Source organism: Branchiostoma floridae, chromosome 19 (genome assembly GCF_000003815.2).
Source record: "Branchiostoma floridae strain S238N-H82 chromosome 19, Bfl_VNyyK, whole genome shotgun sequence".
Classification (NCBI taxonomy): domain Eukaryota; kingdom Metazoa; phylum Chordata; class Leptocardii; order Amphioxiformes; family Branchiostomatidae; genus Branchiostoma; species Branchiostoma floridae.
In genome coordinates this window covers 15,370,006-15,386,137 of record NC_049997.1, presented here as the reverse complement: position 1 = coordinate 15,386,137, position 16,132 = coordinate 15,370,006, and the positions used below count along the sequence as shown (strand labels likewise).

Below are 16,132 nucleotides of genomic sequence, written 5' to 3'. Positions count from 1 at the left end.
TACTTATTATATAGTTTAATTTTTACTATTACTATTTGATAAACTTAAAATCATAATAAAGACCTGATCTTAAAAATATTATAGATTCTGCCCCCTTCCAAAATTGGTATCTCCCCAAGAATATTTTGAAGTTTGGCGGGAAACACAGTGCACAGTCAGTCTCAGTCAAGACGAGAGAAGAAGGAAGGTGCGGTGCCGTCTTGCGAAATAAAATTCTTCAAACTCTGCTTTAGGGACAGCTAGTACTCCTCCAACTTCAGGTAAGGAAGCCAAGTTTCCCTTGCAATATATGAAAGAAGATCTTATGTCGTGTCGTGTTTCCAGCAAAGGTCGACCAGGTCTGGAAGCATTACGCTCATTTCCTTCATTATTCTAACTTATTCTAACTATAAAGTCTTAAACTCTTGAATTCTGTCACGTTGTATCTTTAAAGCACTTTAACTGATATGTAGTGTGTTACTATGTGCTTTATTATTCCAAATTTTATTGTGTTATGTATGTTACGTCATCTGCAAGACATTAATGTCACATAATCAAACATATTACCATGATATTCAAATATAAATTATCTGACCATAACACTTGCAGTTTTAATTTTGTTTTTTAGTAGCCAGCATAGTGTCTTGCCCAGACCTTAGACATGGCAGTAGCAACCAAGATGAGGTCTCAGGAGAAGACTGGGAATGTAAGTACACCCGACATTCGAATTTGCCAAGAAGGTTACATCTTGAGTCGCCATGTCTTTTTGTTTAATAGTTTGCTCTTAGTTAGATCATCTGAGAAATTATTACGCATCTATTACGTGTCTATAATGTTATATCTCTATACAACATTACATAGAGAGATTAATTGCCCCCAGGCAGCTTTCAAAGGTACTGCAGCAGAACTTCAAGTTTTGCTATCTCGTGTACTTGACATGGGGGCCTGCATACTTGTAATTCTATGCAATTTGATTTCATAAAATACAACTAGTATGGTCGCAAAAAGTTTTGTATAAATCATAGTGAAATTAGAATTAGGTGAACTGAATTTAATGTAAAGTGCTGTCAGGACACCCTCCCCAATGTTTCCTTGGAATTAGTATGGTTATAACTTAACTCAATTATAAAGCACTGTTGTAGAAATGTGCAATGGCTAGCCATTTTTTTTTATTCTACAAATAGTACAATGAGAGTGTTTCTGTTCATATTTCCACAGTGGAATGCAATCTTCCCAACTGACCAAGTCACAGAGCAGCTCTCCACCCTGTTTGTGAAGAAACTACTGGCCGTAGCTGTCTCCAACATAACCTACCTGCGAATGATCTTTCCTGAACATGCCTTTGGGGACAGATGCCTCGAAGGTAGATGTAACTATATCAGTATATGTGTCTCCACTCTAACATGTGTGGTAGAATCAAAAGAGTTGAGGGTAATGAAGTTAGAATTGAAATTAATGCAAAGATTATATAATTTGGGATTTCTGTCATGCACACTCTTGTCATATTTCTGGAGTACATTGAATGGTTTGAAAATCATTCTTTCTTTAGGTAAAAGACAACATGATGACATTAAACATAAAAGACACTAAGTGGTACATACAGATATTCAGTTCAATTCATCCAATATATTTCTTCCTATTTGATCCAGATTTGAACCTGAAGATCCTTCGTGATGACAGTGCCTGTCCTGGAGCCTGCCAGGTCATCAAGTGGTAAGAAAATTTATTTATACATGTACTAGCCAACTATTTAAAAAATGTGCCTGCCCTATGAAAACGTTTCTTTCTCCTCTGTTAAATTTTGTTTTGGCACTCTTGAAATACAGTAATTGCAATTACATCTAGATGTCATGTTTGGTTGCATTATTCCAGCAACTATTTATGTCACAGCATAGTACAAGTTTAGATCAATGCAATAGACACAGATACATGCAGTTTAAAGTAAAACAAGCAATGTTTTGTCTTTACAGGGTTAAAGGATGTTTTGATGCCCTGGACAAGAAATATGTGAGTCCATGGTTACTCATAATTTCAATGCCTATAATACTTAAAGAAAATCTATTTAGTGGTGTGTCTAAGGGATAGATCTCCTTTGGTAAAGTGAATGTTAGTCATCAGTAATATTGAAAACTGTCCCCAGTTTATGCACTTTGCTTGACTTATTTTACCATTTCTACTTTAATAGCTGCGGTGCCTGATCATTGGGGTGAGTGTACAAACAACATATTTTTGGTTAAATAGAATAAACAAAACTGTTTGTAAAGTGTTACCTCATATATTGTTATGTGAAACATATGATACAGACTTTGGTTTGGATAAATGGTTGTGTTGTACTGTAACTTAAGATATATCAGGTTCTTTTTTCCAGTACCAAGTTATACCCACTCGCCATTACATTGAGCTGATCTCCTAATTTTCATTATGTTTCCATAGATTTATGAAGACCCTACAGATCCAGAGGTGAGATGAGCTTTTGTACTTCACTAACTAGTCTAGTAGCATTCATCTACAACTGTTTGCATCATTGATTAGCCAGTTGTATAAACATCGTCCATGCTTCTGACAGCCCTTACAAATGCTGTTTTGAGCTCTGACTATTCTCCCAAAATGGTTTTGTTTCTGTTAATTGATCTCCTTAGTGCTGATTGGTCTGTGTAGCATCTGTCCTTGGTTCTGATTGGCCTGTGTAGCATCTCTCATTGGTTCTGATTGGTCTGTGTAGCATCTGTCCTTGGTGCTGATTGGCCTGCACATCTGTTCTTGGTGTTGATTAGTGTGTAGAACATCTGTCCTTGGTGCTGATTGGTCTGTACAGCGTCTGCCCTTGGTACTGATTGGTCTGTACAGCATTTTTCCTTGGTGCTGATTAGTCTGAACAGCATCTGTCCATGGTTCTGATTGGACTGTACATCTTGGTGCTTGGTGGTAATCTGTCCTTGAGGCTAAATTGTCTGTATGGCATCTGTCCTTGGTGCTGACTGGTCTGTACAACAACTTTTCGTGCTGATTGGTCTTTATTTGTGTTCTTAACAACAAGGACACATTCAAGCCTGACAATAATCAAGACAATATCATTTATTTTCAGACTGTGATTGAATCCTACACTTTCAAGTTTGCCTACAACAACCAGGGTGTTACCATCTACAGGTATGTCACTGCATTGTTAGGTCCATACGGAGAACAGATTCGGTATCTAGATAAAAAAGAACATGAATACTGCAATCCTCCCGAACATTGACTTTCAGCAGTTCAGTGGGTTTAAAGGCCGATCCACCACTCACTGCCTCCTAGACATGACAAACACTTTATTCAAGGCGTGTGACAAGCCCAATACCCTGTGTTCCCTGGTCTCTACTGACTATAGCAAGGCATTCGACAGAGTCAGCCACACAGTCGCGATTTGCCGTCTTGTAGAACTCGGACTGCGGCCTTCGCTGGTCAGATGGATTGCCGATTTTCTCACAAACAGGCGCCAAGAGGTGCGATACCACGGCGTGTGTTCCAACAGCGTTCTGATCACTTGTGGTCTGCCACAAGGAACTTTACTGGGCCCTCTTATCTTCACTGCTTACATTAATAGTGCAGCACAGGAAGCTCTCTCAAAGCGCTGGAAATTTGTTGATGATTTGAACATGCTGGAAGTCCGGAACCCACCCCAAATTCCGTCACACCTGCAACAGGACCTAACTGACTTGGACAACTGGTCAAAAGAAAGCCACATGATGCTCCACCCTGGAAAGTGCAAAGTTATGTACATACAATTCAGCAGAGTCCCTTACATCCCTCGCCCACTCACAGTCAGTAATGTTGTCCTCCAAGAAGTACCATTTATGAAAATTCTTGGAATACATCTTCAATCAAACCTGAAGTGGAACACTCATGTCAACACTATGTATAATAAAGCCAGTCAACGGCTCTTCCTCCTATGTAAACTCAAACACTTCCGCCTCCCAACAGATGATCTTGTGACAGTTTACATCACCTACATCCGTCCCATAACAGAGTACTGTGCCCCCGTGTGGCACCCCGGACTACCCAGCGTGCTAAGTAAGAAGATCGAATCCGTTCAAAGACGTGCCTTCAGAATCATTTTAGGCCCTGACTTTACGTCCTACACCAAGACATGTGACTTACTAGACCTACCCACACTCGAAGACCGTCGCGAAGCCTTAACGATGAAGTTCGCCAGATCACTGCAGTCATCTGAACAATTCAGACACCTTCTCCCCTCTTCTCGGGGGGAAATAAGTGGAAGGTCGACACGATCATCACAGAAATTAGACATTATACACTGTAAGACTGATAGATATAGATCCAGCGCTGTTCCTCACATGACTAGACTTCTGAACGCTTAATTGCCTTCGCTGTGTTCGCTACTCGTTGTGTTTTGAACTGTTTCCCTCAAAGTTTTATATATGTATGATAATATCCTATGATATGATCATTTTTTATCTAAATGCCCCCAAACTGAATCAACTGTAAACGTCGTTGATCGATGATTTTAACTAGTGTATTCAGTCTAACCGTAGGCATCCATGATTTGATTGACAGGAATGAGAAGCAGTTGGCATCAGCCTACAGCGCTGCGGAGACCAAGAAAGCCACCATGCAGCTGTTACGCACCATTGTGGTGCTGACCCAGTCTCTCAAGGCCCTGCCCGATGATGTCATGATGACCATGAAACTGCTCTACTATGATGATGGTACGTTATCTGTATGTACCTATTCATTTTGATTTGCAAGTAATTTGTTACCCAGTTTTACTTTTTGTTACCTTGCTCCAACTTCATTGGAAAAGAATATTTTTGAGTAACTGCTTCATTACTTTTTGTCTAGATCTTGTATACTCAATTCCTATAGAATAAGCAAATGGCAAATAATTGTAGTGAATTTGCTGTAGTTTTTAGTCTTCTCCCTAAACATCTACTTTTTGTACTATTTTCAGTACTTGTTTGCAACTCCAATGTGACAATTGTATCAAAGCATCTTATATCAGTATTTGTTACGTATAGGATGTATTGAATCAAAATGCTGACATGTTTACACTAATATTATTCATTTCTTTCTTTTTTTCCCTTACCCTTTTATTCTTATTAAACAACACAATAAAGAACAATTTCCTTCAACTATTAATTGTGTCTGACCTATCCTTAAGTTAAGCCACCCCCTCTTGCCCACTTAACCCCCCCTCCCCTCCACCCCCTCCCCAGTGACCCCCTCAGACTACCAGCCCCCTGGTTTTAAGCCTGCGGACTTGGAAGGTTTCCTGTACAACTGTGAGCCCATGAACATCAAGGTGGGGGATGTGTCCACACAGTGGCACACCGTCAAGCTGCGCATCAAAACGGACAGCTCACAGTTTGAGGTAACGGCTATTGGTGGCATCTACGGCAGAGAAATTATGTCAGTTAGTCTATTATATACTATGCCTCATGTACAAAATGATTTAGATTATAACTGGTAGATGTACCAACTGCAAAAAATTGTTATATCCTGTAGACCGATTGTAGAGTGGAAATTGTTGCACAAAGTACATTAGACTCACCCTCATTGAGTAGATTTATACAACACTTAGGGTGGTATCTCACTGCACTTGGGACACCAGTGCGGCACTGTGGGGTTTGTTCACTGCGGCACTGTTTTGTTATTTGGGCCATTTTTTTTATAATTCAAAGATTGCGTAATACGGAAAAGTCTGACTTAGAAAACAACGAAATACACAAAATGTAAGAAAATTTGTTCTTTATCTCTGAAAGTCGTTGAATGATCTTTCAAACCCTGCAGTGCCTCACCAGTGCCCCATTTGCAGTGAGTGCCCCAAGTAAACCTTAACAGGTTAAGATGTGCAAAGGTTAGGTGTGACAGGTCGTTGATTGTAATATAATCAGTTGCCGTCATGCCACGTGCCTTGAAACTGTTATTCACAGTTATGCCGAAGGACAGCTCTACAGATGTTGATACAAATTTTATTGTAATAAATCATACTTGTGCTGTGTTCAGGTGAGAGATGAGCCAGGTTTGCCGGCAGGTACAGAGCTTGCTGAGACTGAGGATGGCAACAGTATGCAGGGAGGTGCCGCCATCTCTACTGCAGGGCTAGATGGGGAAGACACAGAGGATCCTATGGATGTGGAGGTCAATTAATACCATGGCTTTCTATATAATATTTTTTTCCCATCCCACTCATTGTTTAGGCTTCCATCTTGTTAGTGTTCATTGTTAAATCTGTCATTTTAAGCTTGGGAAAGCACATTTTCCTCAATTTCATGTCTTGAAGTTCAGTTTCTTGTGTCAGACAGGGTGAATGTTTACCCATCTGGACCCCAACAAGCAAATTTTGGTCCCAGGAATAAGGGACAGGTCCTGGAGACAGACCAGATCAACGCACCAAATCTAGTACCGCATATTCTCGAATAAAGTACGCACCCCAATTAAAGTACGCACCCATGATTTTGGACGAGTCTTAGACAGATCTTTGGGACTGAAAGGTAAAATGGAAAAACTCAAATAAAGTATGCACCCCTTCTCCACCAATTTTGAACAGACCTTTAACTGGATAAATTCAAATTTATGATGTTTTCCCCAGGTTATTTTGCCTGAAATAACATGCGTTTACACTGTCATTGTCTCTATAAACTTGAGAATTGCCTACTGCAAATTATAAAAACCACTGAGAACTGGTAGAAGAAATCAAGGAAAACCAGTTGTACAAGTCAAAGTCACTAACTCAAAAGGATTGTATGCAAATGCCACTCTTATGTAAATCATGTTTAGACAATTTCTTTGTTTCGTGTTTAGACAACTACAAGACAACAACAAGTGTATGTTTTGAAACATTACTAGAAGTGTTGCTCCACCTTGCTTTATTTTTAGGCTTTTTTACCATTTCTCTGTGCAGTAACCTCAAATAAAGTACGCACCCCAACTTTGGCAACAACTTGTAGCACCTTTTCAATTTTGAAAAGTTAAAAAAGTGCGTACTTTATTCGAGAATATACGGTACATATCGTCTTGACATTTTTCCAGTTGAACCATTAAGTAAACTACTAGTACTTAGCCATTAATTGAATTGAATAAAGTAATAAGATGAAAACTAGAATAAAAACTATCAATTTGAAACCTCTTGAACTTTCTGTTTTCATGTCGATCTTTTTCTGATCTTTAGATGTTCTGAGAACCAAGAAAAAAATTGGTCAGGCTTTAAATTGTGTCCACAGACGCAGGGAAAGCCAGCCGAGTCAGCGAAACCAACAAAACAAAAGTCGTCTTCACCCAAGCAGCGCCTGACTCCCAAGGAGTGCAAAGATGTGCCAAACCAAGGTAACTACATGCTACAGTAATCTTCCTGATTGCTTATTGATTATACCATGGATTACCAATGGATGCTTTCTTGGTAGACAATTAATGAGCTTAACAGTACTTGATTTTGTAAGAGTCTTTGTGTATCTTTGTGACAGTTTTGATAGAAATAAGATGAAGAAAGGATTTCTCATCTGCTAACTGCAAAAGGAATCAAAGGCTAAATTCTAATTCACAATGTATGTAGAAAAGTGTGGCTAGTAGGTATGGTAATGCCAATGTTACACTGGTTGGACAATACGTAAATAACGACTAATTATACCTGAAGTATTGCTTAAGTGCTACAGTCATTTGATGCATGAATGAGTGAACAGACAAAATTAAACATGTAAGCTAAGATTTTACTTCAGCCTACAAAAGTGAAATGTTAAATGTTTTTTGTTGTATCTGTTTTATTGTGATATTATGACAGTGTGTTTGGTTGTAAGACTGTATTGTGTGTGTGTGTGTGTGTGTATTTCTGCTATTCCGAAATATTCCAAAATGCTGCAAAAAATACTATCCATATCCAAATGGTTCCATTTTGTCTACGGAATTAGAAGGGTCACAAAGCAGTAATTGGATATGATGGTTAAGTTGCTGTCTCAAGAAAGCCTTGTTGTGTCACAATATTTTATATAGAATGTATTTCTCCCAGCGCTCCATAAGACTCCAGAGTCGGCCAGTCGTCCGGCAGGCTCCCAGCAGGACCAGGAAGAAGAAGACGTGGGTGTGCGCTGCCCCTGTGGGTGTAACTTAGTGTTTTAATTTCTCCCAGCGCTCCATAAGACTCCAGAGTCGGCCAGTCGTCCGGCAGGCTCCCAGCAGGACCAGGAAGAAGAAGACATGGGTGTGCGCTGCCCCTGTGGGTGTAACTTAGTGTTTTAATTTCTCCCAGCGCCCCATAAGACTCCAGAGTCGGCCAGTCGTCCCACAGGCTCCCAGCAGGACCAGGAAGAAGAAGACATGGGTGTGCGCTGTCCCTGTGGGTGTAACAATTTTTTAATTTTTCCCAGCACCCCATAAGACTCCGGAGTCGGCCAGTCGGCCCTCAGGCTCCCAGCAGGACCAGGAAGAAGAAGACATGGGTGTGCGCTGTCCCTGTGGGTGTAACAAGTGTTTTAATTTCTCCCAGCGCCCCATAAGACTCCAGAGTCGGCCAGCCGTCCCACAGGCTCCCAGCAGGACCAGGAAGAAGAAGACATGGGTGTGCGCTGTCCCTGTGGGTGTAACAAGTGTTTTAATTTCTCCCAGCGCCCCATAAGACTCCAGAGTCGGCCAGTCGGCCCTCAGGCTCCCAGCAGGACCAGGAAGAAGAAGACATGGGTGTGCGCTGTCCCTGTGGGTGTAACAAGTGTTTTAATTTCTCCCAGCGCCCCATAAGACTCCAGAGTCGGCCAGCCGTCCCACAGGCTCCCAGCAGGACCAGGAAGAAGAAGACATGGGTGTGCACTGCCCCTGTGGGTGTAACAATTTTTTAATTTTTCCCAGCACCCCATAAGACTCCAGAGTCGGCCAGTCGGCCCTCAGGCTCCCAGCAGGACCAGGAAGAAGAGGACATGGGTGTGCGCTGTCCCTGTGGGTGTAACGAGGACGACGGACTCATGATCCTGTGTGCCATCTGCGACTTCTGGCAGCACGGAGTCTGCTTCAAGGTCATCCGGGAGGAGGACGCGCCGGAGAGACACATCTGTGACGTCTGTGCAGACGTAAGAAGATACACAGTAGTTTGTTTGTTGCTTTGCGAGATACTTATTTTCAGCTGTGCAATGAAGAAATTGGACAGGTGTATGTGAAATGAATTATAAGAGGATGGATGAATCAGGGCTCAAAATACTGGGTGCATGTGCACCCAGGTGCACCCAAAATTGGAGCTGTGCACCCAATTATTTTATGTGGGTGCACAGGGTGCACCCAAATATTTTCTTAGGTTTATGTATGTAAAGATATCAAAGTATACTAGTATACGTCATATTCTTGACATCTAAGTGTTAGAAAGATAATAGAATGTCTGTCATGGTACTTGTTTAAAATTTGATAGCTTGTAACTAAGTTTTATTATTAGGTTATTGCTTAAATTTAAGTAGTGCACCCAAACATTTTTGGGTGCACCCAATTTTTTAAGCTGGGTGCACCAGTGCACCTAATCCCCAAAATGAATTTCGAGCCCTGATGAATTAATTAAGGAATGAAGAAATGAATCAATGAATAGTTGGATGCTAAGTTTTCCATTTCTTGCAATTTGCTTCATAACATATGCATCACAGAAGGTGCACCCCATCAAAGAAGTATCAAAAACTTTGTAAAGTTTACTTTAGATGTAATAGTACTTATGAGAGAAAGTGGATCATACAAGTATAATAAGAAGAATTGCTTGACTGTGTTTTATTCTGCATCCCTCAGACGGCTGTCCCAGACAAGTATCCAACAGACCTCTACCTGGCTAGTCTCTCTCCAGTCAAAGTACAGGTCAGTAGTAAGCATGATCACATACAATGTATTTATAATGATTTGGCTATAAAGGACACAAAGCTAAGGGTATTTGAAAGTCAATTTTGCTTTGTGTGTTTGTTAAGTGCAAATTGGACACATTTACATTTGTGCACCTGTTAAGGTTAATCTCCTGGGTATGTCAGTGGTATATGTTTCCTCTGTTTAAAACCTACATTTTTGGGAAAAGAATTATGATTGTACTGAATATTGATTGTCTATGGCAAAGTCTTGCCGATTGCAATTTTTTAGACCATATGAATGACGTCATCACTGCCCCTTTTATTGTTGTCATTAATTAAGTAGAAAATACAGCACCTTGGTATTTCCTAAAGGATAAAAATCTTATTTTTCTCGCACATAACCATCAAAGCTTTGAATTCGCTGTTGCGCAAGAAAATAACTACTAATAGTCGGTAGTTATTGCCAATTTATTGATTTTTAATTAGGTAATATAGATAGTTTTATTGCACAACAATTGTACGGGGTACAAAGTATGACATCTACATAACTACAGTTCTATAACTTAACGCTTATCTAACTAATACAGAAGTTGTAATAATGGAATAAGTTTCTTACAGTTATTGGAGGCTTTTACAATCATTGGAGGAATTTCTAATGTCTAAACCTTATAAAGTCTCCGTACCTGCCAAACCAAACAAGATAACGAAACCGTGAGTTTGAAGATGGAACAATTATTTTAAATCTCCAGGCCACCTGTCTGTGGAGGCGTGCCCTGCTGGCCTGTACGGAGGCCCCTCGGCTCCTGATTCCCAGCTTTGCCAGGAGACTGGGCGTTGAGATGAACGTGGCTCACGGGCTCGTCAACCGGCTGGAGAAGGAAGGATTCGTCAAAAATGCGGCCAGGGGGAAAAGGTTGGACAAGTTTTCTAAAATTCAAATGTCACTTTTAAATGCATTTCCACTTCTAGCAAGGGAATCATCGCCTCTTTTTTTCTATGTTAACCATTGCTTGATGTCATTACTGTAAAAAGTAAGAAGTATATCAAAATCTCACTGAATGGAGAATCTTACTTGCCCGATTGGACAATTGGGGTAGGACATGCACTTGCCCAATCAGCACTTTCACTTGCCCTGGACAATAGGGCTAGTGGATTTGTACAACCCCCTCTCAGATAGCCAACATAATGCAGGGTCGTTTCTATGATTATAAACCAGTTTTTTCTAGGGAAATGTATCAAGGGGAAAAATTGTGAGAGAGCGGAAAAACTAAGTGAATAGTTTTGTATGTTGTGGAGTTTTCAAGAATTTTGATTTTATATGGGGCATTCTACAGCTTCCTTAGGGGAATTCCTGTCAGACAGAGTTTACTAGAATACTCAATGATTTTTAGTAGAATACAGAATGCTTTTTACTGCACAGGGGATTAGTGCATGCTTTATCATATAATGTGAAGTAGCATGCATTTCTTACTTTAATGTCTATTGGAAAATAACACTCTCTTCTCGAGTTAAGGACTCCTTTAAAGAATCACAAAGATGTAGCTATGACTGAATGCTTGGCAAACCTTAATCCCCAAGGCTTAATCTAAAATGCTGTTGGATGTAAAAACAAGTTTTAAAGCATTTTTCCTTTTTTCTTTAGGCTTGGCAAGACAGTGGATAAGGAGATGGTCACAACTGAAGGCTTCAGTAAATACTTCAGCCACACTGAGCCAGTGAAGAACACAGACAGTCAGACTCAAAGTGGTCCCACCAAGGTCCCAGAGAAGGATGAGACTCCTGTGAGAGCAAAGGCCACAGGAGACCATGAGGTTAGGTCAATGTTTGGATTCTATGTTAACAGGAAAGGAGCAGCTGGCATTGGTAGGGTTTTATGTTGGGATGTAATCTTAATGTTTTTAACCAGCTTTAGGTTACCGCAATAATACCATTTTTCTTAGTTGACTAGCCAAAAACAATTAGGTCAAGGTACGGGTCTGGACCGGAACCTGCCCCTTTTGGACAGGAACCTGGACCTGTACCTAAGTTTTCTGTACCAGTACTCACCTCAAGCCCCTGTCCTTGGTGCTGATTGCTCTGCGTATACTCTGTGTTTGGTGTTAATTGGTCAGTACAGCCTCTGTCCTTGGTGCTAATTGGTCTTGATATCCCCTGTCCTTGGTGCTGATTGGTGTTTGTGGAACTCACCAATTGCAAAAGTTGGGAAATTTGACATTTTCTCTTGGGCAGTTTTGATCTTAAATCTGTATTTATTTCATTTTCCCAACAGGTAGATGCGATTGTGTCGCAGGCATCCCATCTGCAGCTGTCCCCCACTGCTGCCTCAGGGGACAAACCTGCCAACCGGAAACTTCAGCTCAGTCCAGTAGGTTGAACCCCTCCAACTTCTACCTGTATTAATCAAAAAATACATCCCTCCTCCAAGACTCAAGAAAGGTGGACAGGGAGTATTTTGGTTTAAAGTGGATAGAGAACATAACATATGAGCCTCCAACACTTTGTACAAAAGTTGCTCACCAAATTTTCATAAGATTTGGTGAAGGGTTGTAGAACTCTCTTTAAAATTCTGTGTGGACTGACAAATTTGCTGCCACCTGACCTAATGCAACTGGGACAATAGAATTGGCAAATGCTGCAATTTCTTTCTTTTACTGCTGAAAATGCAGCTCCTCTTCCAAGAGTGATATGAAGTGTCAGTACATGTAGCTTAGTATAGATGAGTCTGTGCATGGTGGGTTGTTCTGGTTGTGGAATTGGACTTGATGAAAATGATGGTGTCTTTCTTACAACAGGAGCCAAGTAGAAGGTCCAGTAAAAGGGATCGCAAGAGCAGAGACACCTCTCATGACAGCATGGACATCTCTTCTCCTAAAACACGGGGCAGGAAGAGAGTCTTCTCCCAGGCCAACAAGGTAGGCTCCAAGGAAACATCTGTTCGTTTTAAAGGGTTATCATGTTAACTTATGTTGCTGTGGTTTAAGACCTGTCTTAAATTGTTTATAGACCTCTACTATAATCTACACAATCAAGGACTTTTAAACACTTTCAATTTGAAAGTGAAAATGAGTTGCTAGAGACATCTTATGTATTTACTTATTACTCATGGCTTTTTCTTCCTTTTTTTCTTAAATGAGATTGCTTAAAGCAATGATAAGAGACCACTTTTATAGATTCTGAACTCAATGATCACCATGTAAAAAGACCCAAATCATATTCCAAGGTCATGGTTTGTAAGAGTAGTTTTGTATTGTTACCTTTGCCAACTTGAAGAAGGTTATGTTTTGGATAGCATGTGTGTGTGCTTGTGTGTGTGTGTGTGTGTGTGTGTGTGTGTGTGTGTGTGTGTGTGTGTGTGTGTGTGTGTGTGTGTGTGTGTGTGTGTGTGTGTGTGTGTGTGTGTGTGTGTGTGTGTGTGTGTGCTTGTGTGTGTGTGTGTGTGTGTGTGTGTGTGTGTATGTGTGTGCTTGTGTGTATGTTTGTGCAACATTATGCTATAGAAGGCCTGGTTGTATTGTTTTGATATCCTGGTTGTATAGATTTTGGCATCCAGCAGCTTCCTACACTACTGTAGTGAAACTTCTGGTATTGATATTTTTGGTTCTGGACATGCTATGGTCATGATGTTATATATATATGAGTGTTATATAGCTCTTTAAGAAGAGAATTTGTGTTGTAGGATTGGGCCCCCTAGCGGCTTTTTGGAACTGCAGGACCTGGTTTAGTTTCATTGTCAAACAGCAAATCTTTTTCTTTGGTTTAATTGCTAAAACAATATCTGAAATTGTACGTCACTTTTTGCAGGATGAGGAGTTTGAGATCAGCTGTAGCCAGGACACAGAGTCCACCCAGACACAGGCAACAAGAAGCAGCAAACGTCGCAAGGCTAGTGTGACTGAGCGGGCCATCATGGTGTGATGCCACCTGGCACATCAGCAAAGTACTGCAGTCAACAAGCACACAACAAAAGCAAAGTCATGCTTTATTCCACATCTGTGAGGCTCTGCATCTTCACAAAAACTCTTTGACCATTACTTCAAGATTAGACTGGAGCAAGTTGATGTTGAATGTAAAACTTTAGTTTGTTGCTGTTTTGAAGGAGTTGAAGACATTGTGTATTCAACTTGGTTGAACAACCAACAATGAAATTAAAAGTTCACAGAAGAAAAATGAGGTTTTGTTAGAGATCTAGTTTACAAAGAGTATGTGTGCGAAGCCTAGCCAAGAGAGAAAGTTTACAAAGACTACCTTGTATAAACTGTTATGGGAAGAGTTTACTTCTTTGTTGGTCAGTCACATGCATTACATGCTAGTATCTCGAGTTAAACTCCCCAATACTTGTGTTAATATATTGTTGTAAATATTCCTATTCTTAGACTTCCTTCATGTTCTTGTGCTGCATGGAACAGTCATGTATTTATTAGACAGATGTCGCTTAGCTATGTACCCATGTTTAATACATGTTAAATGTTACATTTTAATTAACTATCAAGTTTTCCTAACTTATCAGAAAGATTAAGTTATATTACATAGAATTGATGAGATATGATATGTGACATTGGCTGTTAAGATATGGTAAAAAGTTATGTATGATTGATTAAAGATGTTTGTTTAAAAGGAGGCTTACATGGTTACTTCTTACAGTTCGTTTATCATTAATTAGATCATCAGAGTACACAGTAACTTGTACCTTTCATATGTTGCATCACAATAAATGTCGTCCAGAGTAAGAGAAGGAAAGTAAATACCATATTTTTGTTTCACGAATCAAGTACGCACCCCAATTAAGATACGCACCCCTGACTTGAGGCAAGTCTCAGACAGACCAGTGGGACTGACAGGTGAAATGGAAAAAAACTAAATAAAGTACGCCCCCCCCTTTCACCAACAATTTTGAACAGACCTTGAACTGGAAAAATACACATTTATGATGTTTTCCCGAGGTTATTTTGCATAAATCCCCACTGTGATTGGCTCTACAAACTTGTAAATTGCCTGCTGCAACAAAATGACCTCAAATAAAGTACGCACAGCAACTTTAAAGTGCGTGCGTGCTAAATTGAGTAGATACGGTAGTGACTAGTGATGTGACTGACCAAACCATCCTGACAACTCTGAAAAATGACCTAAAGACCTTATTACGTAACGTCCTTATGAAAACTAAATAGTTTTCGCATACCAGGTAGTGAAACCAACTTTGAAAAAAAAATTTCATGTTAACCATCACTTCTTCAAAAGTTAACATTTTGATAGCCTAAAAGCTGTGAAAATGGACCCGAATGTGTGACGATTCATAACGTCTCTAAAAGCGCCGACTTGCAGTTCATAATACTATTATATACAGGACGGAGTCCGTGGCCCAGGCTGGTCTAGTCATGAAATTCCCTTGGAGTTCGTCCCCGGCTGTGCAATGGAACCAAGTTGAGACGAACTCCACGGCCGGCCCAGGCTGGTATGGGCGCGTCTACAGTCATGAAATCCCAGCCTTGGAATTGGTCCTCGGCTGTGCAATGGAACCATTGAAGTTGAGAGGAACTCCACGGCATCAGTGGATGGCATTGGCGCATCTACATGAACTTCGCACAAATCTCCGGCCTTGGAGTTCACCTCTGCAAAGTCCCATTTTAACTGCCGTGAACTTTTCAGGCTTTCACTAAGGTCGTGGACTTTGTGCCTGTAGACCGACTTATACCAGGCCGAGTTGTATTCCACTGCCGTGGATTTTTCAGACGTGAACACAAAGGGCGTGGACTTCGTGCCTGTAGGGAAGTTACGGATTTATATGGAGCCAAATCTTTAACCTACAGTGTATTTCAAGAGAAATACTTCTGTACAGATCTTGAAACATTACTGCGTCTAGCTGGTCAAATGATTTCATTATTTACTCTTGTGGCACAGCGGAAGTTTGTTTCATACGTTTTTCTCCATACTGAAGAGTCACCGAGCGGTGAAACAAAATACTACAACTAAAGACACCTTTAAAAGAGAAGATTGTAGGGTTGCAAAACGGCCACTAAGGCGTTATGCACTCATCATGGGAGTAAAGGGTCAATCTACTTCGGAATATATCCCATACAAACGTTGTGCAACGTATGCAACGTTTTATCCACGTTACTACGGAGGATGATACTCAGGCTAGCAAACAACCCCTTCACGTAAAAGAACCCAACACACTTAATGATATAAAAGAGTAGGGCTGACCCGTTGACAAAAACATTTCTGCTACTTAAACAAAAGCACAATTGAGAGTGACTGCATGCTTTTGATCCTTTTTTTTTTCAATTTCGCTGAAGACCCTTTAGGCCTAGCCTACGTGACATTTCCAAACCGGGACCCGGTCAAGCAGCTTTCGGGGACGAAAAGTA

General features: G+C 40.5%; 1 protein-coding gene across 2 annotated transcripts; it reads left to right on the top strand.

Moving 5' to 3' along the window:
* The first annotated feature begins 100 nt into the window (after window positions 1-100).
* On the top strand, window positions 101-14,387 carry LOC118406576. 2 transcript variants are annotated; one of them, XM_035806690.1, is made up of 19 exons: window positions 101-260; window positions 608-685; window positions 1,198-1,342; window positions 1,629-1,692; window positions 1,950-1,986; window positions 2,165-2,185; window positions 2,413-2,439; window positions 3,065-3,126; window positions 4,531-4,682; window positions 5,190-5,344; window positions 5,980-6,114; window positions 7,197-7,299; window positions 8,809-9,026; window positions 9,721-9,786; window positions 10,520-10,683; window positions 11,413-11,581; window positions 12,040-12,135; window positions 12,563-12,682; window positions 13,572-14,387. In XM_035806690.1, the coding sequence occupies exons 2-19, from the start codon at window positions 641-643 to the stop codon at window positions 13,683-13,685; spliced, it is 1,893 nt and encodes a 630-aa protein (XP_035662583.1). In that variant the 5' UTR covers window positions 101-260; window positions 608-640; the 3' UTR covers window positions 13,686-14,387. The 2 variants fall into 2 exon arrangements, with proteins under 2 accessions (XP_035662583.1, XP_035662584.1); XM_035806691.1 differs by having other exon boundaries at window positions 111-260; window positions 611-685.
* Window positions 14,388-16,132: the final 1,745 nt, after the last annotated feature.

Excerpts from the sequence above, each read along its gene's own strand:
- LOC118406576 (XM_035806690.1), top strand. The coding sequence starts at position 641 with ATGGCAGTAGCAACCAAGATGAGGTCTCAGGAGAAGACTGGGAAT. Across the intron at positions 3,127-4,530 it reads CAGGGTGTTACCATCTACAG|GAATGAGAAGCAGTTGGCAT; the intron begins GTATGTCACTGC and ends TTTGATTGACAG. Across the intron at positions 6,115-7,196 it reads AGGATCCTATGGATGTGGAG|ACGCAGGGAAAGCCAGCCGA; the intron begins GTCAATTAATAC and ends TTGTGTCCACAG.